Genomic DNA, 26,954 nt, shown 5'->3' with positions numbered 1-26,954 from the left:
TTAAGAGTGAGGGTGATTAACCACAGGAACTAACTACCAAGGAAACTGGTGGATTCTCCATCTCTTGGTCTTCACATGGAGACTGGAGGCCTTTCTGGCAGAGATGTTTCAGCCAAATGCAAGTTACTGGGCTCAACACAGGAGTAACTGGAGGAAAGTCAGTGTTACACAGGTCCGTCTAGATAATCTAATGCCACCTTCTGGCCATAAAAAAAGCCCTATGAATTCTATCCATTTTTCAGCAGAACACAACACTGTGTCCATTTCCTACAGTAGTCCACAGAGCAACAATATGAAGTGGCTTATTAAACTGCTAGCCTCATTTAAATAAACGAATGCAGCTACAATGGGGGGTGTACCATGATTAACAAAGGAGCGTGGATTGGGATCACAGCAGCACGGGGATACGACGAGGCGAGAACGTTGGGGTCTGGTACGGTTTCCATCGTGGCGCTGAAAAAGGCGGAGGACACAAGAGGCTGCAGCTGGAGCTTAGGCAGAGCTTAGCCAGTGTGGGGACACAAGTCCTCCTTTTCTTTTTGTGGGGACGAGACTTTCCCTGGCTGAACAGGTCACTGCAGGCCAATGGTGCCAGCTGGAAGAGACCCCCAGAAGGCAGTTTCCGTCTCTCCCCTAGTAGAAACACTGCTGTACAGTAGCTGCTGGCTAGAAAACGAGTCAAGCGAATGCTTTGTGTCTCTCTCCTGACCCTCTGACTGGGCCAGGGAGCAAATGCAAGTATGACAATCTCTGGGGCATAATACGGCCTACGCACCTCCCTCCCCCCAGCAATTATCAAAACGTCATGAAAGGACACCCCTACGACTGAGTCGGTCACAAGATACACAGACCTCTCTGTGGGATCTGGGGCAAGGAGCAGGATGCAGAGACCCCATGGCACAGGGGTCCGCCCTGTGTATGCTGCAGAGCGTTCCACCACATCGTCAGGCAGGAGTGTTATTAGGGAGGCGGGTGAGGGGGGCAGGCATGGCAGGAAACCTTCAGCTGCTGAAGACTTGCTCGGGTGCAGGTCTGCAGCCCAGGGAGGGAAGGGTGGATGGTAAGTTGCTGTACTGCTTCAGAATTCCCCTGCACCAAGTCCATTTACTTGTGCTTGACCAAGGGGAGAGGATTTAGGCCCATTGATAAAACTCAGCGTGCCAAATTCTGCTCTCTCACTGATGCGGAGCTAAACCCAGAGTCACTCCAGTGGTGGCAATTGAGCGACTGGACTGCCATGGGTAACACAGAGCAGCATCTGGCCCAGCAAGGAAGGCCTGGTGGCTGTCTCCATGGAGGTGCTGGATGTTAGATTGTTACACAGACACAGTTGTATCCCATGCTTACTCGGGGTGGCTCTCTGTCCTCCCCAAGTGGCCAGACAACTTAGAGGTTTGAGTCCACTGCTGGCTTTGAGCTAACAGAGGTGGGTCTTTTAGCTCATGCAGTAGAGGCTCGTGCTTTCAGACCCAGAGGTGCATGGTCTTCTCCCCACTGCCAGCCACCCATGCTGGGCATCATCTTACATTGGTACCCCCTGAAAAAGCCTAGACCGCATTTTAAATGACCTATCGGGGCTAGAAGTTGTAGAAATGGGCCCACACTATAATATTCAGCTCCAAATCCAGGTTTCAAATACCCCCCAGTTCCAGGGTATCTAGATCTGAGGATTTGACTTACCCTATTTGAGGGGCTGGGGAGGGATAACCAAAATGTAGACACCATCTACATCTAAAATGGGGACACCATCACAGGGCCTAATAACATCAGCCACACTATCAGAGGCTCGTTCACCTGCACATCCACCAATGTGATATATGCCATCATGTGCCAGCAATGTCCCTCTGCCATGTACATTGGTCAAACTGGACAGTCTCTACGTAAAAGAATAAATGGACACAAATCAGATGTCAAGAATTATAACATTCATAAACCAGTCAGAGAACACTTCAATCTCTCTGGTCACGCAAGTACAGACATGAAAGTTGCTATATTACAACAAAAAAACTTCAAACCCAGACTCCAGCGAGAAACTGTTGAATTGGAATTCATTTGCAAATTGGATACAATTAACTTAGGCTTGAATAGAGACTGGGAGTGGCTAAGTCATTATGCAAGGTAACCTATTTCCCCGTGTCCCCCCCCCCCCCCCGACGTTCTTGTTAAACCCTGGATTTGTGCTGGAAATGGCCCACCTTGATTATCATACACATTGTAAGGAGAGTGGTCACTTTAGATAAGCTATTACCAGCAGGAGAGTGGGTTTGGGGGGGGAGGTGTGAGAAAACCTGGATTTGTGCTGGAAATGGCCCAACTTGATTATCATACACATTGTAAGGAGAGTGATCACTTTAGATAAGCTATTACCAGCAGGAGAGTGGGGAGGGAGGAGGTATTTTTTCCTGCTTTGTGTGTATATAAAAAGATCTTCTACACTTTCCACAGTATGCATCCGATGAAGTGAGCTGTAGCTCACGAAAGCTTATGCGCAAATAAATTTGTTAGTCTCTAAGGTGCCACAAGTACTCCTTTTCTTTTTGCGAATACAGACTAACACGGCTGTTACTCTGAAACCTGTCAAAATGTAGATGTGGCTCTGAGTTTGAATCAGACACCTCATGAGTTCAGGGATGCTTCAATTCATGGGTTTGATCTTTACCCACCTAATTTTCACTTTTGCTGTCGGTCAGTCTTCCTGCCAATGAAGGATTAATTACTAGATCCTTCAGCAAAAGTCAATGTTATATTGTCTTTCCTTGTACACTATTTCACACACATAGCACTGTGTGTTCTCAGCTAACTTAACAAAACCCTCCCTGAAAAACCCTTCTGCTCCCATCCTGACATGCAAGAGAACACAAGCTAAAACTTCCAGGACATGTTGGGACCCCCTGTTTTGTTCATTTATTTACTAAAAGAACTCCTATCCCAGTATCTAGTTATCATTTTCAGCAATTAAAGAGACATCCATACACAATCAAATCAGTACAAACATCAAATACAGTAGCACGGCCCTGCTACATACAACCACAATCAGCAAAAATTAAATTACAAAACAATATCTCCCCAACCCAAGTTTCCAAAGGAACTGCCTACTTCCCCTCAGTCTTCCCCAAATGCCCCACGGTATGTCTACACTAACCAGGGATTGACACTGTGGTAATCGTTGCACCAGGGGTCGATTTAGTGGGTCTAGTGAAGACCTGCTAAATTGACCGCTGAACGCTATCCTGTCAACTCCGGTACTCCACCGGAATGAGAAACATAAGGTTAGTCGACAGGAGAGTTTCTCCCATCAACCCAGTGTGGTGTAGATGCCGCAGTAAGTCAACCTAAGCTACGTCAAGTTCAGCTACGTTATTCACGTAGCTGGAGTTGCATTAAGCCGATTTACACCTGTAGCGTAGACCACGCCTCTGTGTTTTGTCTATTTAGATTCTAATCTCTTTGGGGCAGGGACGGTCTCTTAGTGAGTGCTTGTACAGCCCCCAGTACAATGAGGCTTAGCTGAGGCCTTTATGTGCTTCTGTAATACAAGTCAATATGAATAACGAAAATGGATTTTCCAGGATGCCCCCTAGGTCAATAGATTTAGGCTATTTGGTTCCAGGATGGGGAAACTGAATTCCAAAATGTAGGGGCCCTCTTGGGGAATCAATCTTCTTGTAATGGATTATTTGATTTCAGCTAACCCAGATGCATTGGATGGGCAAAGCCATGTTAGCATTACACAAATGTCTGGGCTCAAAGGGGTTTTGGAAGGAGGTAGGTGGCAGCAGATAGCAAGGAGATGCAGCTCTGTTGTATGAGGATCAAATGGGTTCCCCTATGATCTTCATGCCACAGGGCTGAATCTAACACATACAAACAAAGTGAAGCCCATTCACTGACTCATGTTACCATCTTGTGGGTTCCATGGAGCAATTAGCCAGGTCGTTTCCTTACCCAATACGCTCCTGCTCCATTTCTTCCATTTTCTCTGCTCGAGCTATTACTCGGTTGATGATCTCCTTCTCTTCATCTGTCAGCTCTTCATTTTTCCGTTGCCTTTCCGGCTGGTTTCCATGTACCGACCATCCAGCAGGGAGTCTGCAAAACACACAAAGGCAGCGAGACTGGGAGTGGGAGGAAAGGTACATTATACAAGCACAGGGCCCACTAGAAATAAGTTTCCCAGAATAGAAAGAGTGCAGACAATCAGCACACAGAGATTGAGTTTTATAATTATCTCATGTTTACCAGTTCTCTCCCCATTTATGGGTTTTAACCACTTGTTAAATCTCCATGCATGGGAAAAACTCATCAGAATTCATTGAGTGCCACCTTACAGTCTACCAATCATCAGTCATCACATTAGCCATCAGCATCTGTAACTTCCATCCTGGAAATTGTATCAGCAGCTGTGAAATTGGCTGTTGACATTTGAAATGAGAGATGGGAAGCTGTTTCCCCACTTAAACTCCTCTCCCTCCCTCTCCAATCCTCCACTTTTCCACACACTGGTAAGGCTTTGACCACCACAGCGTGAAGTCTCTACAGAGGAAAGATAGGTCTCTTTTGCAGACAGCACCGATTGTCCACACAGCAAGGAAAGTGGTGGGAACACCACCCAGGTGGAAGAGCGGAGATTCTTTTACCCAGCTCTAAACATTTTCTTAAACAAATACTTTCCCCAGTACACTCTTTGCTCCTTACCCAATTCTAGTGACACTGCTCACAGTAGGGGCACCTAAAATACGACAAATCCTATGAAACAGTCTCATTATCCCATTTGGAAACGGATTTTGTTTCTTCAGAGATCTCCATGAAAGTACCTACATCTTACAACTCCCGTGTCTGCTTAGAACAGGCAACGCCAACCAGATACTTATTAAGACAAGGCTCCTCTACTATGCTCTCTCACACTGTTTTGTGCAAGAGGAACCTAACTGAAAACTGAGCTCCCAACATGATGGGTTAACGCAGCTGGATGCATTAGTTTAACTAAAACGAGACTGCCTTGATCATGAGATGTATGCCTTCCTTGGTTCTTTACCAGAATTCAGGCTTCGCGAAGAACTAGCCATTAACCCGTTCCCATTTTGTATGCATCTGTACAGGAACTACACATTTTCATTTGCTGACCCAAGTCCAGACATCACTACCAAAATGATAGGCATTATTTGAAACGAGTAATTGCCCAGGATCTTATTAGAAGGTGGAAGGCATATCTGCCTAATTTCATTCTGCTTTAGTTATTCCATCTATACCATTGCATGCAGAGACAAAATTACTGTCCTCTTCCTCTCTCTCTTGCTCCCCACTTCTCCCGCAACCTTTTTTAATTTGAAATATATATAAACATCCCTGAAATAATCTTCCTTTTGTTTCTTCAAACCCAGTTCCCCTGGCACAATGGACAAAACTGTCAAATAGAGAGACACATTTTGAAGATTGCCCCCATATGCCCTGGTGTCTTTGTATCGTGATGTGGAAGGAAATCTCTGGAGAACAAAATTGGTTTGACAAACCGAAGCTGCTGTTCGGAAATGAAAATCCATTTCATAGCGGTTCATTTTCGGATGTTACTTTCAGTTCACCTTGGTCCCACTGGGAAGATTGTACAGGGAGAGGAAAGGGGGTGGGGGGAATATGTTCAGTGACCAGCTAGCTCAAAAATAAATAAAACATCCAGTCACAAGACTGCTATGCAGTGCTTCCTTGACACTTCCAGCATCATAATTAGATATAAAGTGATAAGCTCTGCATTCTTTTCCTCCTGAAATCCAGTCAGCCACCTAGCACAGTACATGACCTTTTTAGTCAAGTATCAGTCCCCACGGAGATGAACCTCCCAGAAGCCACTGCCCATCCTCTAGACTCATGGGCTATCATAATCTTCTGTGGGTCCCAGATAGTTGACAACCAGCATACCTAAAAGGCTGAGGGCCCAATCCTACAATGTACTGAATTCCCCCAGCAGTCTTGTCTACACTAGGGACCTTTTTAGAACATTTCCATCATGTAGACATGGCTCAGGAGTTGAAAGCACTCAGCAGCCCCCACAAGGCATTCAGGCCCAGATTTAAGGCATTGCAATGGTGAATGCAGCAATGCCAATTAATTTAGGAGTCTTAAAATCTCCTAAGTGCCTAAATCCCATTGACTGTCAATGCCTAAGTGCCTAAATCCCTTTAGGAAATGAGATTTTAAGACTCCTCCATGAGTTAGGCATTGCGATGCTGAGCACAGCAATGTCTCAACACCTTTAAAAATCTGGGCCTTTGTACTACACCCTAAATACAAGAGAAGCTTGTTTATTCTGAAAGCGTGGGAGTCACACAACGTCCTCCTCAGCAGAAAGGTTTTTTTGGTTGAGAGAAGAGGTGATGAGAGATCCCGATTCATGTCCCTGCTCTGTCTGAATCAGAGGGATCTGGATGACAGACTTAGTTGGAGCACAGACATGAATGTGGCACACACACACAAATGGGTTTGTTTTCACTGCAATGTGGAACAAAGAGTTGGGAACCTCAAAAGTTGCTGCGAAATAGAGTTGTCGTCCTCTAGTCAGCTGTAACCCCGTGCTTGGTAGCACATCCCAGCTAACCTGTGTGCTGCCTTGAATGTTTACCCCATCATACATTACTACACAGCCCTAGGTAACACATTTACCTTGGAGAAAAAACTACCTTGAAAAGAACACTAGAACTCTGTCTGAAATTCACCAAAGGAATAAAATTTAGGGTCAACCCCTTAGAGATAAAAACAACGAGGAGTCCGTGTGGCACCTTAGAGACTAACAAATGTATTTGGGCATAAGCTTTCATGGGCTAACACCCACTTCATCAGATGCCACAAGGACGCCTCATTGTTTTTGCTGACACAGACGAACATGGCTATCACTCTGAAACCCTTAGAAATAAGAACTGTCATTTACTTTTCTTTTGTGAATTCGAGAGGCGTTTGACATTCCTCTGCTGTTATGACGACAGAAACACTTACAAAATGGTAAATGTAAAATTACTATTTTTATAACAACTAAACCCACTTCCTCTAAGCATTCTCTTCCCCAGCTCTGAATGCTCAATAACTTCCCAGCCAGAAGACGTGGCTACAGAATTCCTCCTCCAGTTTGCAGGCTGATTTGCTAAATATATTACGAAGTTAGCTCAGTTCCCATTCCTCTCATTCTAGAAACTTCAGGCATAAAATGGGGGTTGTACGTTTATTTAAAACACAGCACAACACCACGCTGCCAAAAGAAATACCGAGCAATTGAACCCATTCCCACAGCAGAGGAATGTAATGAAATGGAGGGACTCAGGATGCTACAGGTTTAAAAATCCTGTAGAATGGAATCGGGGGGGGGGGGGGGAGGAGGAGGAGGAGGAGAAAGGCAACATTTTCAGTCACTTTCAAGGGGACTGAGGCACATTTGAAAATTGCTCCCCAAACCAATAGGATCCTGTGGAAATTACTCTCAAAGCCTATAGAAATGAATAGAGACCTAGATCTCTGGGATCTAGAGTTGTCCAAGTCGGTTTGAAAATTCTATCGAAAGGTTCCCATTCTCTGTTACACTCTGCTCTGAAGGTCCTGCCCCCAGAGCTGAGCCATTTGTCCTAGTCATGGAGGGAACTTCTGAAAAATCACGTCCTGCTGCTGAGCTACTGGCTGGGTCCAAACGCACCAAGTCAAGGAGCTCCACACACAGGCACAGGAATCTGCAGGCACAGAACAACTGCAAGGGTCCGGGTCTTAGAGTCAGATTTTCAAAGGTCTCTAAGCACCAGAAGATGCAGCTAGGCACCTAGTGGGATGTTCAAAAGCCACCTAAGCAGCTGGAAACCTAACTCCCATTGAAATCCCTTGGGAAGAGTCACCCTAGGCACCTACCTGCATATTTTGGCACCTACATATCTTTGAAAAGCTGGCCCTTTAGTGACAGATGGCCTGATCCTACAAACACTTACCACATACTTATCCTTCAGCAAGTTGAATAGTCAATGGGACTTCAAATTAAGCACATGCATGTTTTCACATAAGGGCCTAACTCATTATGCTTAACGCTCCATCACTAGATAGACTGAAGGCACCAATTATAACGGTGTTCCATGTTAAATCAGACCAAGTTTCCCTGCTATTTCTGACAGCTGTTAAACAAAAAGTGAACAACCTACACCAAAAATCCTCACACACACACACACACCAGTCTGCAGGCTTTTAAAACAGAGAAAAAACTCTTTGGCTGATGCACATGGGATTCTTGCAATACCTGTGGAGTGAGTATGTGGAATTCAACTCTCTGCCCTGCTTATGTGTAAAGTGAATCCTGTTTGCATTGCTGTTTGTACCGAGCATGTACGGGAGGGCAGCATCGTGACGGATTGTTGCACACTCCTCCTCAGTATCACACACAGCGATCTAACGCGTGTGAGCTATTGATGGAAGATTCCGATACCGTGAAGGGGAAAGAGGCAGAAAGAGACCCAAGCGCATTAAGAATATTGGGGAGGGGGGGTGGAGGAAGTAGTAGACTTCTTTTAATTTTCGGTCCCATAGGAAATAACTTCAGTTACAAAGATTCCCATAGCAACTTCATAGCTCCCAGCTAAAGTAAATACCCCCCAGAGTTACAGCAAGTCTTTGTCAAAAATCTTTCCAGGCTGGTGGTGTATTTATTTATTCCAAACTCACTTCAGTCCCAGAATGACTAGATCTTCCACAGCTGGGACTAGCCGCAGCTCAGCCCAGGCTGCCTGGCCAAACTGATTCTTCCAAAGCCAAGGTAAGCTTTATAGCTCCAGAATCCCGCCTCCAACAAATTGCAGCCAATCAGCAACCACTCTCAGTGATGGCCACTCCAACACACAAAGCTACTACACAATCTGTGCGCTAACGTGGCTCTGTTGTGTTAGAGGCAGGGCTTTCTAGTCCCAGCTCTTCCTGACGTGAGCTTGTGCAACCTCCTGTGCCCCTACCTGCAACTTGCACCTGGACCCTCCCCTCCCCGCGCTGCCCGGCGTAGCGGACGGAGCAGCAGTAGGGGCCCTGGTCGGCCAGCCTGACGCCGGGCAGGAGCAGCGAGGCCTGGGCATGGCCCTGCTGCTGGGAGAACAGGATGGGGCCCACCCGGGTGCTGATGGAGATGCCGTCCAGCTCCGCCACTCTCCGGTCCCGGAAGTACCAGCTGACCAGCAGCGCCTGGTCCCCCACCCCACCGCGCGGGGCCGCAGGGAAGCTGCATGTCAGGAGCACGTCGGAGCCCAGGAGCGCCGTCACCGGGGAGGGGTCCGTGGAGACAGGGAAAGCGCCGGCTGTGGGGGAAGCAGGACACAGATCCAGGGCCCTGGGGGGGGAAGGGCCCGTTTCCCATTCCCCCCACAGCCCGCCAGCCCCCTGCCCTGGGGCGGGATTGGAGCTGGTGCCCCCCAGAGGGGAAAGGCCCCCGTCCCATTCCCCGCCCCATCCCCCACCCCCTGCCCCAGCCAGTCCCCGGTCCTGGGGCGGGATTGGAGCTGGTGCCCCCCAGAGGGGAAAGGCCCACATCCGAGTCCCTGCCCCCACCAGCCCCCCCGAGCCAGCCAGTCAGCCACGACCAGCTGTTTTTTCAAATGAGCCCCCCGTGGTTTTGGGATCCAGACCCCTCACACCCGGGCATCGGCCAGGGCAGATGGGGGTCCAGAGAGGCAGCCCCCCCAATTCCCTCCATAGTCACCAGCGCTCCCCAGCCCTAGGAGCAGCAGGATCCCCACGGCCATGGCGGTGAGGCTGGACTGAGCCTCCCCTGCTTCCTGGGACCGTGAGGCAGGGGCTGCGTCATTCCCCCGCCTGCTTAAAATACACCCGGCAGAGGTGTGTGTGTCTCAGAATAGCACCCCCCCACCCCCCCTGCGTGCGAACCACAGAGTCCTGCTCGCAGCCAGGCAGTGTCAGGCTGAATGGGGCCCCGAGGATGCTTTGGGTTACAGCCCCGCAACGAGTGGGGGGATCGACCCTGGCCCCACACACTCTCCCCTCCCCTTTGCAGCCCCACCGAGGGTCGGGCAGTGGACAGGGAGCCAGGACTCCTGGGTCCAGTTCCCACCACTGCCACCAACGGTCTGTGTGACCTGGGCCAAATCCCTTCCTCCCTCTGCGCCTCTGTCGTCCCTGGCCTGGGGCGTGTTGGGCCCCAGGGGTTGCTGAGCCGGCTGCGTGGGGCTCTCAGAGCCCAGCCCATGCCAGCCACCACACCGTGGGGGACGCAGGAGCCATGGGAGCCGTTACTCCGAGCTGCGGCGACTCCTCCTTGTGCTGTGAACGTCCGACTGTGGGCGGCCTAACCTAAGTGGCCTGGGCTGCCTCGGACAGGCCTGTAACACCCCTCCCCAGCCACAGCTGCTTCTGCCTGGCTGGGCGCAGAGCATGGCAGATGGCAGCAGCCCGGCTCAGTGTCCAAGGCTCGCCCAGGCCCCGGGCACCGGGACTGCACTTAGGACGGAAGAACCCAATGCACAGCTACAGACTAGGGACCGAATGGCTAGGCAGCAGTTCTGCGGAAAAGGACCTAGGGGTGACAGTGGATGAGAAGCTGGATATGAGTCAGCAGTGTGCCCTTGTTGCCAAGAAGGCCAATGGCATTTTGGGATGTATAAGTAGGGGCATAGCGAGCAGATCGAGGGACGTGATCGTTCCCCTCTATTCGACATTGGTGAGGCCTCATCTGGAGTACTGTGTCCAGTTTTGGGCCCCACACTTCAAGAAGGATGTGGATAAATTGGAGAGAGTCCAGCGAAGGGCAACAAAAATGATTAGGGGACTGGAACACATGAGTTATGAGGAGAGGCTGAGGGAGCTGGGATTGTTTAGCCTGCAGAAGAGAAGAATGAGGGGGGATTTGATAGCTGCTTTCAACAACCTGAAAGGGGGTTCCAAAGAGGATGGCTCTAGACTGTTCTCAATGGTAGCAGATGACAGAACGAGGAGCAATGGTCTCAAGTTGCAGTGGGGGAGGTTTAGATTGGATATTAGGAAAAACTTTTTCACTAGGAGGGTGGTGAAACACTGGAATACGTTACCTAGGGAGGTGGTAGAATCTCCTTCCTTAGAGGTTTTTAAGGTCAGGCTTGACAAAGCCCTGGCTGGGATGATTTAACTGGGAATTGGTCCTGCTTCGAGCAGGGGGTTGGACTAGATGACCTTCTGGGGTCCCTTCCAACCCTGATATTCTATGATTCTATGTTACCTGTGAAATGGGTGAATGCTAATTAGCCTCCAAAGTCACAGTAGGAGACTCCAGCTAATAATGAGGGTTGTGAAGGGCACAGAAATATTAAAGAGCAATCAGCGGAAGAGCTGGGACAAGAACTCTGGCCTTGCAGTTTAGAGCAGCTTCCCCTGGATTACAGGAGATTGATGTGGGGATGGAGTCTCCTCCCCACTCCCAATTTTGCTTCCTGAACATCATGCGAAGGCCTACAGTAGGGGCCAGAGTCGGGTTAATCATGATAGACTAGTCAGATTTAGCAACACCGATTCCCACCGTGGAACAGAAAGTGAATGAATGAGGGTTTGGCACACCAGTCCCAATGCCGGGGAAAGGCACGGATGGACAGAAGCTGTGCCACACTAACCAGAGTTCCCCAGTTATTTAATCTCGGCTTTGTAATAAATTCTTCATACTGAATTTATTCAGGCTGCGCTGACATCATGCAAATAGATCTTTGCCTTCCAAACGCTGCCTAAAGGTGTTTTCAGAAGGTCACATTTTTAGATTAGCAGGTCCTTCTATTGCAGTTTGCAGAGCACAAAAAATAAATTTAACAGGGGCGTGGGTGTCAAGTAATTTATTGCCAGTAAAGATTAACACTTGCAAAATGGAAAACAATTAGGAGGCCTGTTTCATATAGAGAAAAGCAATTTCCTTTCCAAAACTATTTCCATAATTTCAAGTTAAGCAAATGATCCAGTTACATTTTATACACTCTTCTTTTCCTTATTTGTCAGCTAGGCTGTGCAGCAACACAATGGCCTCCTTCTCTTGTCAAAAACGATCCCTGCCCACAAAAAAGTGAATAGAATCATAGAATATCAGGGTTGGAAGGGACCTCAGGAGGTCATCTAGTCCAACCCCCTGCTCAAAGCAGGACCGATCCCCGACTAAATCAAATGCTTCCAATTGATTTTCGTTTGTAGTCTTATTAACTACCATGTTTGTTCTGTATATTAATGTTCTGCACAGAAAGAGCTAACAAACCACTAAAACTGCTAATGATGGGAGTAAGTGGACTTTTAAGAGAGAGGTTGAGATCAGAAGTTTGTTCTCTAGTTCCCAGTTCACATGTCGGTATCGCATCTGGAGAGATTACAATTCTATTCCCTTTCTGCCCAGCAATCTCCTCGGCAAGCTGAGTCACCGTGTTTGCAAAATAACCAAGCACAGATTCAGCTCTCTGTTGGGGGCTGGGTGGGAGGGAAGGTCTAAACGGAAAACATCAACATTTTATTAAACGTTCCACGGCCTACATTGAATTTCAATCCCTAGTATAAAGCCATGTATTTAAGCACATGGATGCATCATACTTCAGGAATCTCGGCCAATGAGTCAGTTAAAATGATGGTCCTATTAGACCACTTAATGGAGAGTGAATAACCCATAAAATGTCCCAAATGATCCTACAGAACTTTAACACCCCATTACGGAGTCCACCATTTTTCTTGCTTGCACTGTTAATGCCCTTCCAGGGAGAGACATACGCTACACATTATCCTCCAGTTGGGAGGACAGACTTGAAGGCTGATGGGCACAGTACAAATATGACTCAGGCACAATCAACAGGAGGTGCACAGCTCAGATAGCAAGATAACCAAGGCTGAATTCAGTCTCCGGGCCTGCTCAGCACACGTTTGGTACAGAACACGCCTGCACTGGCTGGCAATGGAAAACAGGTCACTGACGGATTCTTGCACTGAAGGGCATGGCGCTGCTGCCGCCAAACCACTCAGTCAAACTAGCTGCTCTTTACCTATTTAGGTTGATGACTCCTGAGGGGATTCTGCGCCAACACGTTAAAAATGCTGCGCACGATATTTTAAAATTCTGCACCTTTTATTTGCCGAGAAGTAAATGCAGAGGCTCCAGCATGGCAGTGCATGAAGGTGGGAGATCACCCTGCAGCCTCCCCGCCCCCAATCCTGGGGACATGGCCTCTGTGGTGAGGCTGCACCTGACACAGCACAAGGCCTGGGCCTGTCCCAGAATCACCCTGGTGCCCTGCCCCTCTGCACCAGGTGGGGGGTAGGTGGGCTCAACCAGGCAGGATCCAAGTGTGGAGGGGCTCAGCGTGGGGGGATCTGGATGCACAGAGGCTCGTTGGAGGGGGGCCAGGGTTCCAGGTGCAGGGACACTGGGACTCTGCAGGAGGTTCCAGGTGAAATCGGTTGGGGCTCAGCGAAGGGGTCAGGGTGGTGGGGGAGTGGGGCTTGGTGCAGCTAATTGTGGGAGTCAGTGGCGTGGGGGTCTGGATGTGGGGGCTCAGGGTGGTGCAGGGCTCATCAGAATGGGGGTTCGAGCCCAAAAAACTCAATGGGGGTGGTCAGGATGCAGGGGTGGGAGTCTGGGTGCGGAGGGCTCTAGATGCAGGGGTTGAGGTTCAATGGGGTGGGGTTCAGGTATGGAGGGCTAGGGGGGTTCTGGGTATACAGGGTGAGGCTTGGCGTGGGTGTGTAGGTATGCATGGTGGTTGGGCGGATGGGGGAGCAGCTCCCCATACAGTGACCCCTCCCCTCCGCAGCTGAGGAGCGATGGGAGCAGGAAGCGGGGGGGCATGCTGAGCTTCCTGCAGCTGAGAGAGGTTTCTGGGGGTGGGTCTGAGACAGCCCCAGCCACTCCTTGCAGGGGAAGAGGAAGTCTTGTCCTATCCTGATCCCAGCTCAGGGTAGGAGCCACTGGCTGGGGTGTCCCCAGCCCTGCAGTGATTTAGCTCTCCAACATTACAAAGAAGGGCCAGTTCATGTCCACCCTTGGAGGGATTCAGAGCCAGGATTATGGGCTCCACCCATCTCTTTGGTAACCAAGAGCAGAACCTTCTAGATTTCCTGCTCCTTCCAGACCCTGTCAGGAGGGTCTCCCTGGTGCAAATCTCCATGAAATGGTTTCTCTCTCTTATCACACAGCCCCAGCAGCCAATCAAGCCCGTTGTCTCAGCCTTAAGACGTCAAATAACTCTCCCCGTCCCATTCAATTACGGAAGGCGAGAGCAGCAGGATCGCTCCGCGGAGCTGCCTGCGGTCTAGGGGGAGGGTAGCCCCGAGCAGGCTGCGAGGTCGCTGAGCAGCGCTGCAAATTGCTCGCACCCACCACGCCGACGGAGGCCGAACGAGCCGCTGCCGACATTCTGCGCGGTGCGTAAGGGGAGGGTGGGGAGGGGAGACAGGCTTCTATTCATTTATAATGCAAGGAAAACACAGAAACACGCTCTTCCTCGGCCAGCCCAGAAGCAAAGCCCTGATCAACATTTTGCAGTTCATCAGCAACTATTTCCATAAATCTTGCTGGGTTGCCGTTGCCTCTCCGTTTGTGGGACCGACGCACTCGGCATACTGGTGCTGCATAAGCTGCCAAGTTCCGCTGAGCGGTTCTTTCCCAACCACTACAGAACACGGCTTCTTTTTTATGCACGCTTCAATGATGCCCTAAATATTCCACTCAACTTCTTCGTTAATAAAACAGAACTCCCAGCAAAGGCCCCAGGATGGAGTCTAACCATAGTTTCGAAGACTCGGGGCATGTTCAGTCCTGTGGTCCCCAGAACACATTTTCCCCCTTCTGCACTATTCAGCAGAATAGCTAAGGCCCCCATGAGAAACACAGTAGATTATGCACTCACGCATCCTGAAAGAAGGGTAGTGGGGGAGGGAGGGAAGGTCAATTACACAAACTCTGCATACGTGCTGCTGAAGTACCTGGCAAATCAAGGCACACTAACCTCCTTACATCAGGACCAACGGGCTAAAGCTATGGAATTTACAAGTGCCACTGGTAGAGGAAAATAAGGACCAATTCACTGCACTTGAAAACACCAACAGCCTGCCAGGGAAAAAAATAGTACAGTAACTCTTCCTTCTTGCCAACAGCTAGGGTTGCCAGGCGTCCGGTTTTCAACTGGAAGGCCCAGTCGAAAACAGACTCTGGCTGCTCCGGTCAGCACTGCTGACCGGGCCATTAAAAGTCCAGTCAGCTGTGCAGAGGGGCTAAGGCGCCGCATGGCTCCCGGAAGCGATGGTATGTCCCTTCGGGCGGCCCCACGGTGGAGGGGCCAGGAGGCTCCACATGTTGCCCCCACCCTGATCTCCCGCTCCACAGCTCCCATTGGCTGGAAGCTGTGGCCAATGAGAGCTGCAGGTTCAGCATCTGCAGGCAAGGGCAGCGCATACCACGTACCATGCAGAGCCGCCTGGCCCCTCCGCCTAGGAGCCACCCGGAGAGACATACCGCGGCTTCCAGGAGCCACTTGAGGTTTGTGCCATCCAGAACCTGCACCCCTCTCACGCCCCAACCCCCTCCCAGAACCTGCACTCCCTCCCGCACCCCAACCCCCTTCCCCAGCCCAGAGCCCCTCCTATACTTCAAACCCCCCAGCCCAGAGCCCCCTTCTGCACCCCAAACCCCTCATTCCCGGCCCACACCCCACACCCCTGCCCTGAGCCCCTTCCCGCACCCCAAAGCCCTCATCCGCGGCCCCATCCCAGAGCTCACATCCCCAGTGGGAACCTTTACCCTCCACCCTGCACCCCAAACCCCTGCTCCAGGCCAGAGAAAACGAGGGAGGCTGGGGGAGAGCAAGCAACGGAGGGGTGGGCGTGGAGTGAGCGGGAGTGGGGCCTTGGAGAAGGGGCAGGGCACAAAATTTTGCATACTCAAATATTGATATCCTCCCCACCCCAACTTTGGACAGAGGTTGAGTCAACCTGCAAAATTACAGGGATTCAGACCCTGGGTTTGGGCTCAAACGCGTGTCTTGCTGTGGGGTACCAAGCACTCATTTTTACACAAAAAAGGTCATTCTGGCACCCAAACCTGGGATCTGAATGGCCAACTTCCTGACTTGCACATGCAAAAAACACCTGAGTTTCTGAGCATCCAGAATCCTAGCCATGAAAAAACATAGTAGCTGCCTGTGAGAATTTGCCATGTCAAGGTTGGGAAATCAGAACCATTTCAAGTAGTCAAAGGCTGCACCTAGGCTAAGTCTCCAAGTCAAAGGCTCCTCCAGCATGCCAAAAGAAAACAATGGCTTAATCTAGAACACTGCAAATCGTCCATTAAGAAGTCCTTCCATAGGCAAGCCCCTGTCTTAACCATGTAGTTTAGAGTATCTCCAGGTAACTTCCACTACAATTGTGTGGGACTGTGGCATAGGCGGTCTGGCCTAGCAGTCACAGCTGGACTGAGGTCTGGCCACCAAGGACAGGAATCACTAGGCTGGAGTTGGAGGCATTGCAAGGCCAGGTCCCAGAAACAAGAGCCAGAGTCAGAGACTGGACATCAGGAGATGAGGTGAAGACAGGCATTCAACCTGTGTAGTTGCCCAGACAACTTCCCAGGCCAACCACTGGGGTTAAGTAGGGGCACTTGGCCAATCAGAGGCCACAGGGTACTGTCACTCTGGGTCTCAGAGGTGGTACTTCCTGTGGCTTACTCTCCAGAGTGCTCCCTGGCTGAGCCTCTGCATGACCTCCTGGTGGTGCTGTCGGAATATCAACTCCCCCAGACTATGCAGATGTGGGTTCTAGTCCCTGGGTCCTTACAACAGTTTTGTTTGGCTGGCTATTGACCCATCTCTGCTAGACAAGTGGGGCTAAATATTGCCATGACTTACATGCTGTACAACGTCGACCCTCGCAGCTCCTTTAGGCAGGCTTCTCTACTAACATCTACAGTTCCAAACATGTATTTCATCCCAGCCTTGAGAAGAAAGGCTCTCTTGGGTGTTTACAAGGGAAAGCTAGCAAGAGGGCTTGTTTCCCTTAGATTAAAGGACATATAAGGGGCACTGCCTGTCAGACTTCAGTAATTGCTCCTGAGGGGGCAAAGGGGGAACGTGTAGAGGGAAGTGAGCCCTGTAATTCTACAGCCCCTCAGGAAAAAGCTTTGTTGGTGGAGATGTAGGTCTAGCTCCTCCTGCCATGCATTTGGGAGAGGACAGAACCAGGTGAGGAAAAGGAACAGAGAGGACTCCTCATTCTCCTCTCACACCAGAGCTGCTCCATTCACTTACACTGGTAGTAAATCAGGAGCAACTCTGTGAAAGTGAAAGGAGAAGCAAGGAGAAGCAAGGAGACCCAAGGTTTTTGAGACCAATATTTGGAACAAGGTTCTCACAACTTGTAGGCTGCAAAGCACTAAACAAAAACAAGCATTCATTTACGATCTTAAAATGAGATTGTCCCTAGATTCTCTATGAATCAAAACCTTCCAGTGCATGCCAGCACCCAGCAATCTCAAAGTGGCCGTTAACTGCTTAGGGACTGTATCCGTATGAAAGTCACAAGTAACGTTTCATTTAACTACAGGGCAGGCAATATTTCATTTCTAGAGCCAAGGACTGATTTTGTTTTTAGCTCCATCCTAATGGGTCTTCAGCCACTCCCCATAAAGTGTGATACAAGGTGGGTAAATTAGCAGTTGCATCTGAATGGTTTAGCGACTACGAAAACGTGCAACAGACAGCAGGTGTTTGAAGCATCCAAGTAGTTTTTGAGGGATAAATACGACATTTCTCTTTCATGATGAACAGTGCCAGATTTCAAACGTCTGATTTCCTTGTAACGTTCTCGACATGGATGTGAAACTCTCTTAAACAAGTATTTGTCAACATGCCGCTAAGGAGATTAGGCAACAGTGATTTCCAATTTGTGTTTCAGATAGATACACACCTACTGAATTGAACCGATTCATATAAATAGATGACTGCAACATAACAGCTTCAAGCAGGAAACATTTCTATTATTTCATGCTCCCTACACAGCAGCAGCTGGAGCGCCAAACAAAGATAGCATGCCAGGCAGCAAAATACTGTGTGTCTAGAGAGCACAAATTGTTCTTACTACTGCTTGCAACATCTGAATTGGACACTATGTTCCCTATTCTCATGTATGAGCTGCAGGATCCTGTGCATTGCACAGGTATAACAAGTAGTATATGTCCACTGCTCATTTTATTCTATTTCTTTGTCAAACTGCCTTGGCTAGGTCCTGTGTTAAAGGAAAGCAAGATCAGAATAATGACGGATTGAGCAGCAATTTAGCGTTGCACGAAGGTGGAGGAGAAGGGGCCTTGTTTTTAGAAGTTCTGTGGCGTATTGACCCCAGATATCAATGTGGCATGTCATTACAAAGGGTAACTTACCCTGTAGATTGTGGCTTGTAATTAGTTAAAAAGAACAGGAGGACTTGTGGCACTTTAGAGACTAACAAATTTATTTGAGCATATGCTTTCGTGGGCTACAGCCCACTTCATTGGATGCACAGAATGAACATATAGTAAGATATAGATATATCTAGACACACACATACAAACAGATAAGTTGGAAGTTACTATACAAACTGTGAGCGGCTAATTAGCCTCTCACTGTTTGTATGGTAACTTCCAACTTCTCTGTATGTGTGTGTGTGTATATATATCTTACTATATGTTCCATTCTATGCATCAAATAAAGTGAGCTGTAGCCCACGAAAGCATATGCTCAAATAAATTTGTTAGTCTCTAAGGTGCCACAAGTCCTCCTGTTCTTTTTGTGGATACAGACTAAGACGGCTGCTACTCTGAAACCTGTCATTAATTAGGGACTGATCCAAAGCCCATTGTATTCAACGAGAATCTTTCCACTGACTTTAATGGGCTTTACTTCAGATCTTATAGGAGAAAAGCAATAGTAACAGGGAGACAATACAGTGGCAAAAAAGCTTGGAGGCTGCTCCTACTGCATCCAGTTCCTCTGCAAATGCAACAGTGACTCAGCTGATATTTCTCCAATCGACACCACCAGATTAAGTAGGGGTTCACTGTCAATTTGTTGTGCACCAGGCTTGACTGCGTGAGCCACAACGTCAGACATTCGTTTACAGCGCTGCCCCCGAGGCAGACTGCCCCCGTGCCGCCCAAAGGGTGAGCGCCGCTACATTGGCACAAGCTTCTTCAGTCCGGCCCCTGGCATTAACTTCAGCTCATCAAGCGGCTCCATGGTCTGCAGGGCAAACTGCTTTAAATAAATAATAACCCACTCACAGGGCGTTTCATTTTGGTCTCTCCCCATCCTAAGGGCATCACAGAGGCTCATTTGTGCAAATGGAATCCTAGCTAATTCAATGCATTTGGGTTCGGTTTGTTTGCACTTCTGCAGTGATTCAGGTGTTTTAAGAGAGAATGGTTCTGATCCAGATCTCATACCCGTGTAGAGCAGGGTGATCTACTCTGGCTTTAGTGGAGCTGCTCTGGATTTACATATAGGTGAAAGGAGAGGCGGGCCCTTTCAGGTTTACAACTCCACTAGGTTAGAACTGCTGGCCAGAGATTGCACTCCGAAGAGTGCTCTCTCAGTAAACTCTAGAAGACTGTGTGAAGGGGAATAAATCTAGGTCCCTTCCAGTTCAGAAGGTTCAGCACATCTCACAGCAAATGCCAAGAAGCCAAGATCATTTTTCATACAGACAGCGATGGCAGGGGGGCTGGGGGCGGGGGAAGAGACTAAAAATTGGCTTAAGCAATTCTCTTCCCTCATCCTCCAGCCAGCCATGCAATTTTGCCACTGGGGCTACAAAAACACAGTCTCCTCTGTAGCTCCCACCATCTGGCACAGCTTCCCTGTATCTCTCTCATCAACTCTGCAGGCTAGATCTTCAGCTGATATAAATCAATGGCAGACAGGTCTGTTTACTTCCAGGGAGCCACACCGATACACAGGGATCTGGCCTGTCATCTCTCTTCAGATCTCAGGTGAAGACCTCTCTTTTTCTCCCTTGCCTCTGCATGTTCATTTTTCTCTACCTGTGCTATTATTTACTGCAGTTATTAGCTCTGAGAGCTGTAAAGCGCTTTGCCCTGCAGGATGTACCTACTACAGCTGGTACGTAGGCCCGATACAGTTGCATTGCACGACTGAGCGAGGGGACGAAGCAGAGACATTTGGGGATGCTGCGGAGCTTTTTGAAAAATTCCCTGAAGTTGCTTAAAATATATGACAACTTTTTCCAAAGCTGTTATTTTTAATGACGTCTCGGCTTTCCTTTGAAGCCCATAAAAATGCCTCTAGGTGCAAGCAAAATACAACAGACCCGGAAGCAAGCAGGATACTTACTGTTCCTTTTCACTGCAGGAAGGCATACAAAAAAACAGAGAGGGAATAAAGATTAGGTGAGAAAAACAATGATGACAACTCATTCTAGCAGCAGAAACAGCATTTCTTGTTTCATTGGTGATTCTAACTGACAGTTCGTCGCTCTCTTGAGACTGTTCCCATTACTCCTTCCGAGCCCGATGCAGAGAAGCAGGTGCTGAGCCCAAGCATCAGAGCAGGCGTGAGTCATCTGGGGCCTGCACACGCACACCCACACCCTCACAGGAGAGGCGACACGTTCTCCTCGCTTTCCCCGAAGACCCCGCTGCACGGGAAATGGCAAACGCATCTCGGGCACTGGAACATGATGGCCATGGCCCTTAGCACTGGCAGCAAACACACAGAGGAAAGGAACAGGGACAGATTGTAAGTGCTAAAGAGAGAGGCCCCGAGTAAACTCCTGGGCCCAACAGGCCTGAATTTAGGAAAGTGCAGACCTAGCACCAAGCACCAACACTAACCTACGCAAGAGGGCCTTAACTCTATATGGTTCTGAACAAGCCCTGAATCGAAATACTCCCAAACTCTCGGGACCATTAGATCCAGTTTTTGTGTAGCCATGCTCCAATCTCCAGTCATCCTCTAAACCTATCAACCTTTGACTTGTTCTCTCTTGGCAAATCTTTCCATCCTTGCAGTAGTTGATTATTTTGACTGCAGTACAGATTCTTCCACAAACAATTAACACGACGTCCTGTCCTAAAAATTACTCAAGTCATTCACACCGATCTTCAAGGCTCACTTTCCCAACGCAGTAGGTTAATACAAGTCAGTGTTTCCATCATAAACTCTTCTCCCCCCACCACAACCCCCATGCCCCACTTTAAAAAAAAAAAGCTGAAGGTTAGAAGTTGAAAAAGAACTTGGCTAACAGGTCCAAGTCTTTCTTGGAAAGAAATTTTTCACATGAACACCAATTCACCTTTTTCTGTTATAAATAGATACGGCTCCCTTTTCTGACGGGGTGAGAGATCAAGTATATAAAACAACATTACTTATATGGCTCTGGGCTTTGATCAGCAAACAATTTAATTTCTGATCAACTCGCTACAGAATACAGCGAGCTCTGCGAACGTCTATGATGCCTAAACTTTAGAAAATAAAAACAAATCCCTGATATTTATAAGGGATACATCACACATCCATTCATTTAAATTATTTGGATTTCATTCCAGAGCAAACTGACTGGCTTGATTGTTGTTTTTTGTATTTATTAAGGTCTGGTAACAAATGGGATTCACTAGTCCAAGACCTGTTTGGACGCACCTAAATTCAGGGTTCACCAGAGACACACAGGGTGTGCTTGAAGTGTGAGGATTTGTTGAAAAACTCATACCATGGTTGTCATCCATGCAGCTCCATCAATGCGGGACAGTGGTAACAGTGCCAATGCAGACCAGGCACGGGCATTTTAACCATCACATGAGGTACCCCTGTTCTGAACAGACTTAGGGGACATGCTTGTACAAGCACCAGCAACCAGTCCACATAGTGATAGACCTAGTGGATTTTCACAGACAATTCAGCACGATCAAGGCCACAGTGCCAGCTTCCTATCTCAACGGCAATGGTAAACCCGGAACACCACCACCCATTTCAAAGAGTACATGACACCAAGGTGATGGACACAATATAAGAATCCGATTGACAGCTGGAGTTACTTGGGATTTACATTGGTGTAACAGAGTAGAATCTACATTGTTTAATCCAATTTTGTATGTAAATGTCAAATACATTTTTGTAGCAATACGTTTTTTAGCCGCAAACAATTCTAGATTGACCAAACAAACAAGAATTCCCTTACTTGGCCTTGGCTCTGAGGGACATCGGCCTGTCATTTGGACACATCCACCGATCAGTACTGCTGCCAAACATCGTGTCTGTCATGGCTGACTCTTGAGACTGTCTGGAAAAATAAACAGAGTTTGCAAGTCACCAGTAAGATAAAATATTGGATCATCTTCCTCAGCCAAGTTAAGAGAAGCTACAGGAAATGTATACAGTGGAGTCTTTAAAAAAAAAAAAAAAAAAAAGGTATTTTCCCACTGAACATTTAGATATTGCTGATGCGTTTTCTGTCACTCTAATCCACAATAAATCTCACTTTGGCGCATAAATATGAAATGTAGAGCCATACTGAAATAAACCCAGCAGTGCTAATTCTTCCATAAATCTGAAACAACAGTTGGAGATCTTGTTTAAACAGGATGCTTCCAGCTTTAAATGTCCTCTGAAACCTAACATCATGAGAATTCACTTTGCACAGCTTCGGCTCCAGATTATAGTTTACACCTTGGCTGTGCAGCCACTCAGGAGATGGAAAATTTAAGAGTTTCTGATTTTAAAAAATAGATGGGGGAGAGGGGGAAAATGGTTAAAATATTTTTGGCTAAATTTGTTCTAAGTTAAAGGAAGGGGGAAGAGATGGAATATCAGTTTCATCCACAGTCCAGGCACTGTATCAACAACACTGCCCTCTAGGCCAGGGTGGTATTTCCAGGTAACAGAAGTGTTCACAGCTGTGTGTGAGGGACAGCATGTCCAGCGCCCATTAATGATACTCCTTTGCACTAGACACAGGCGAGAACTGGATTTTTCCATTTCATGAGAAATTCCGTAATTTTGAATGACTCCATTCTGAAATGGAAAGGAAACAAAAGAAACTGAACTTTCCCGTGAAATGAAATTCAAAAATAAAAAGAAATAGTTTTGAGACTATCAAAACATTTTGATAAAATCAAAAACGTCTCATTCCAATTTCAACCTGTTAAAAACTTCTTGCAATTTTTTTAATAGAAAAAATTATTTCAATTTCAAAATGAAAAACCAAACCCACTGTTCTAAAAGTTTTGAAATATCCTGTTTTGAGCTTAGAAAAACAAAATGAAATGAAGTGTTCTGGTAAACAAAATGTTGTCAGAAATAGATTTCTAAACGTTTCCGTTTTGATGAAAATGGCATTTTTTGTCAAAAAAAGTTAGTTGAAAAATTTCCAGCCAGCTGTACTTTACGCCTATGAGTCTGCACAAGTTGAACATTAGTTTCCTCTTTCCTTGAGCAGAGACCTGCTTGCTAATCCTGCCAAACGCAAGCCACAGTATGCGGAGAATAATGTGATGTAATCTACCATGCACTCAGGTAATGATCTGGGACCATCAGATTTCCTCCTTTAGGTAGCCCAGTCATTAATTTCCTCTTCCCATTCATCTCTCCTTTTTAAACCACGGCACGTTAGGAGTTTTAAACGGAACACCCTGACGAGCTACTGGTCGACCGGTATGTACAACTACTAGGCCATATACAGAGCTGGCGTCAATCAAGTCAGATTGTTGAGTTCAGTGAATCTACGCCAATTTTCACGCACTGCGGATCTGGCCCACTGTGAGGTTTTTAGTAAGCCGAATCAGCATGAATCCCAAAATGGTCTGGTTCTCGAAAGAGGAACAAAGGTAGGTACCAAGGGACGACTTTCTACTTACTGCATAAGCACTGGGTAAATACCTAAACCAGAAAGATTCGATCAAACAGATGTATCAATAGGCAGGGCTGTAGAAGTCACTGTTATCAAAGCCATAACTGCCTTCGTGTTGGGCCACTGAGTCGCTTTTCAAAATAAACAGCCGTTACTGAAAATGAAACAACACGGCGCCCGGTGGTCACATGTACTCTGGTTGCACAAGAATATAAAAAACTTTGTCTCTCTAATATCCTAGGACTGACATGGCTACAACAACACTTCCTTGGATTCCTTTTTTCCATTTTGGAGCCAACTATAGAACTGGCATAACATAAAAGCTGGTCTGTTCATGGTATTTCTCTTCTCTGGAACAGACCAACCATGGGAAAACCAAAATCTTTCTTAATATTTCAGCTTCACAAGAAGATCCGGCCCATGAAGGATGAAAACAAAAATAAAAATGCTAGAATCTACACTTGCCCTGTTTGAATATTGACTGATGTTCCAAAAAGCAAATAAAGGACAAGTACAAATTATGCAGGTAGACAGTCCGACACGAAACACATTTAGGAAATTCTGCAAAAATCCAAATATGTCTTGTGTGTGCAAGTAAAGCCCAACTCTGTCCTAAAATAACACAAGTAAACATTGCTGGAGAAATCTCAGATGATACTAAGCTGCAGGGATCAACCACCACTGAATAAATCATCCCAGAATTTGGCAGTTTATTCTGCCTCTTCAGGGGATAATGCCAATTGAGGGGCATTTTTACATACTGCACAAAATACAGCAGTCAGAGCACCACCAGTTTGTTAGTTTGTTGGCATGGGTGAGAATTTAATTCAGCAGGTTCTCCTTATACAGATGATTTCTTCTGTTTGGCTTGATACATGCAAGCAACTAGGGAGATGATAATATTAAGGAGCTACAAAACAATGGGCACATGGGAAAGGGAGAGAGAGGATATTTAGGGCCTCTTTGCTCTCAGCTGGTTATCAGGAAGCTGTCAGATTTCCAGAGACCAGCAATGTGAAGGCGCCAACCCACCTTTCCTCGAGCAACTACAGTTTTCTAAAAAACGTCACTGCCGCAGCAGCAGCTCCAGTGAAAGGGCATTAATTGCGATTCTTAATGCTATTCCTTTGTCACAACCAATTAGCTAAAGAGAGTTAAAAGGACACTACATCTGCCCTATGGAGACTCTAGGACATCTTGAGATCAGGCTGATTCGTGCACAGTGTATTAGATAGATACACAGAAAAGAAAGCAAGGATGGTCTCTTTGCTGTGTCATATAGCACCTAACACAACAAGGCACCAATCCCAATTGGGATCTGCATCTGCTACCATGACATAAATATTTACGGCCACCACCACCACCAGTGAAAGTTCGGTGCTGTGTTTTTCCCCACACGGTCATCAAAAGACACTAGCTATACAGTTTGAGAATAAGGGTCACTGGAGTTACAGCTGCACTAGACTCTTTTACCTACCTATGAGGAGAGAAGCTACATTTTCCTTCAAATCAGTAGTTTGGGAAATAAAATCAGTGAGACATCTCTAAAAGTGTTCATTTTGCTGCAGTTTTAATGAGACCACAAAACTCCAGAATAGATATGAATTCTTCTTTTTCATTAAAAACTCTCTACAGTCAACAGGAATACAGGCCCCCAAGTCTCAACCCTGAGAGCACGAATCCCCCAAAAGTTTTACGATTCCAGACATTTTTCACATCTGACCTTTTTTTTTCCCCCTTTCCTGCTTCTCTTCCCTTCAGAGCTGGCTGATAGAGCTGCTGGTGCTGCTGTCAAAGGGTGATCTGCTGGGATCACCGCTTCCTTGACTGTGTTCATCACACAGTAGCTGATGCCTGCATCGCTTCCAGCACTTGCATTTGAATTGCCTTTTCCTGGCTGCAGCAGAAAGGAGAATCTCCTGCAGAGCCCAAGTCAGCGTAAGAAGAGGGAGAGGGGGCTGGTGCATAGCCTGGCCTCCAAATTAATCTCTTCAAACCTCATTCCTCACCTAGGAAACTGCATCCTGCCGAACGTAACCCTTCTCGTTCTTTGTGCATCAAGAGAATGCTTCACATCCATCTTACACCTGCATCACCCATTGTCCTCTGCTGGTATGACTCCATTGACGTCAGTGGAGTTTCATGAGAGCAGAGAATCTGCCCCTGGGTTTGTGCTGCCTGGGCCAAGGGCTTTGCTCCTTTACACCCATGCAACTCCAAACGTTGGAAGCTGCACGAGGGCTGCGGAGAGCAGAATTTGTCCCTGAGGGCTTGATTCTCTGCTCTACCCAAGCTCTGCTCCGGTCACAACTTCTGCCCAGCTCCGGCCCAACAGCTGCACAGAGGCAGTTCTCACTTACACCATTGGCATAAGGTCCCATCCGCTTCCTGCCTCTGGAAGGCCCTGATATGCCCCCGTTGCTCTTACACTAGGGTGTGTGGCAATGTTTAAAATGATGGGAAAACAACCATACAGCTAGACTAGAATCAGAAGCTCTCTTTGGGACCAGAAGACCCCATGTTCCCTTTAGGGACAGCACAAGCAGGCAATGATCCTCTGGCCAAAGAGCCAGCAACCAGTGCAGGGACTGGCTAAAGTGTGTCAATCACCAGCGCTCCAAAGGGATCTGGTTGCCAACCTGAAAGATGTGCCATGAGTACGACCCATCGTTTTTCCTTCTCTTCCACTTGATTCACAAGCCACTGTGGGGAAATGGTGTTTGCTTGCTTTCTGCAGGCTCCAGAAGAGATCCCAACACAGCTTCCGCCATTTAGCAATCGCTGCTTGCCTCACAGCAGCACAAATTAGCCTAGGTCCATCCCAACATTCCCCTCCCACATGTTACATCTCTCCGGCCGGTTGGGGCTAAATTGCTCAGCTGTTAGAAATCATTTAACCTTCTAAACAAACTGGGCATCACCATATAAATTCGCCCAGGTTGCCGTACCAGAGGTCTTAGACAAGCATTTAAAGGAACAGCATGAAGCCACTGCAAAGCTGCTGCTCAGCAGGGATTGTACATGCTTTAGCCAGCCTGATGCCCACGCAACAGCATCTCCACATCTAGCCTTACAAGGAGAACGAGCACCGAGGACCAACGTTCCCTCTAATTTTTTACATC

General features: G+C 47.7%; 1 protein-coding gene across 6 annotated transcripts in view; it reads right to left on the bottom strand.

Annotated features, from left to right (window-relative positions):
- The window catches only part of RPH3A (rabphilin 3A), a 150,308-nt gene that overhangs the window by 57,154 nt on the left and 66,200 nt on the right, over nt 1–26,954 (bottom strand). For all 6 annotated transcript variants that reach the window (XM_084649351.1, XM_084649350.1, XM_084649348.1 and 3 more), the window contains 2 exons: nt 22,165–22,266; nt 3,946–4,089 (listed from right to left, as the gene is read on the bottom strand). In XM_084649351.1, the coding sequence (XP_084505477.1) occupies nt 3,946–4,089; nt 22,165–22,247 (227 nt within the window). In that variant the 5' untranslated portion in view covers nt 22,248–22,266. The remainder of the gene's footprint in view (nt 1–3,945; nt 4,090–22,164; nt 22,267–26,954) is intronic.

The sequence above is a fragment of the Lepidochelys olivacea genome (assembly GCF_965140295.1).
Source record: "Lepidochelys olivacea isolate rLepOli2 genome assembly, chromosome: 15".
In the NCBI taxonomy this organism is placed as follows: domain Eukaryota; kingdom Metazoa; phylum Chordata; order Testudines; family Cheloniidae; genus Lepidochelys; species Lepidochelys olivacea.
The sequence above is the reverse complement of the archived record's forward strand: the minus strand, read 5'-3'. Positions and strand labels throughout refer to the sequence as shown.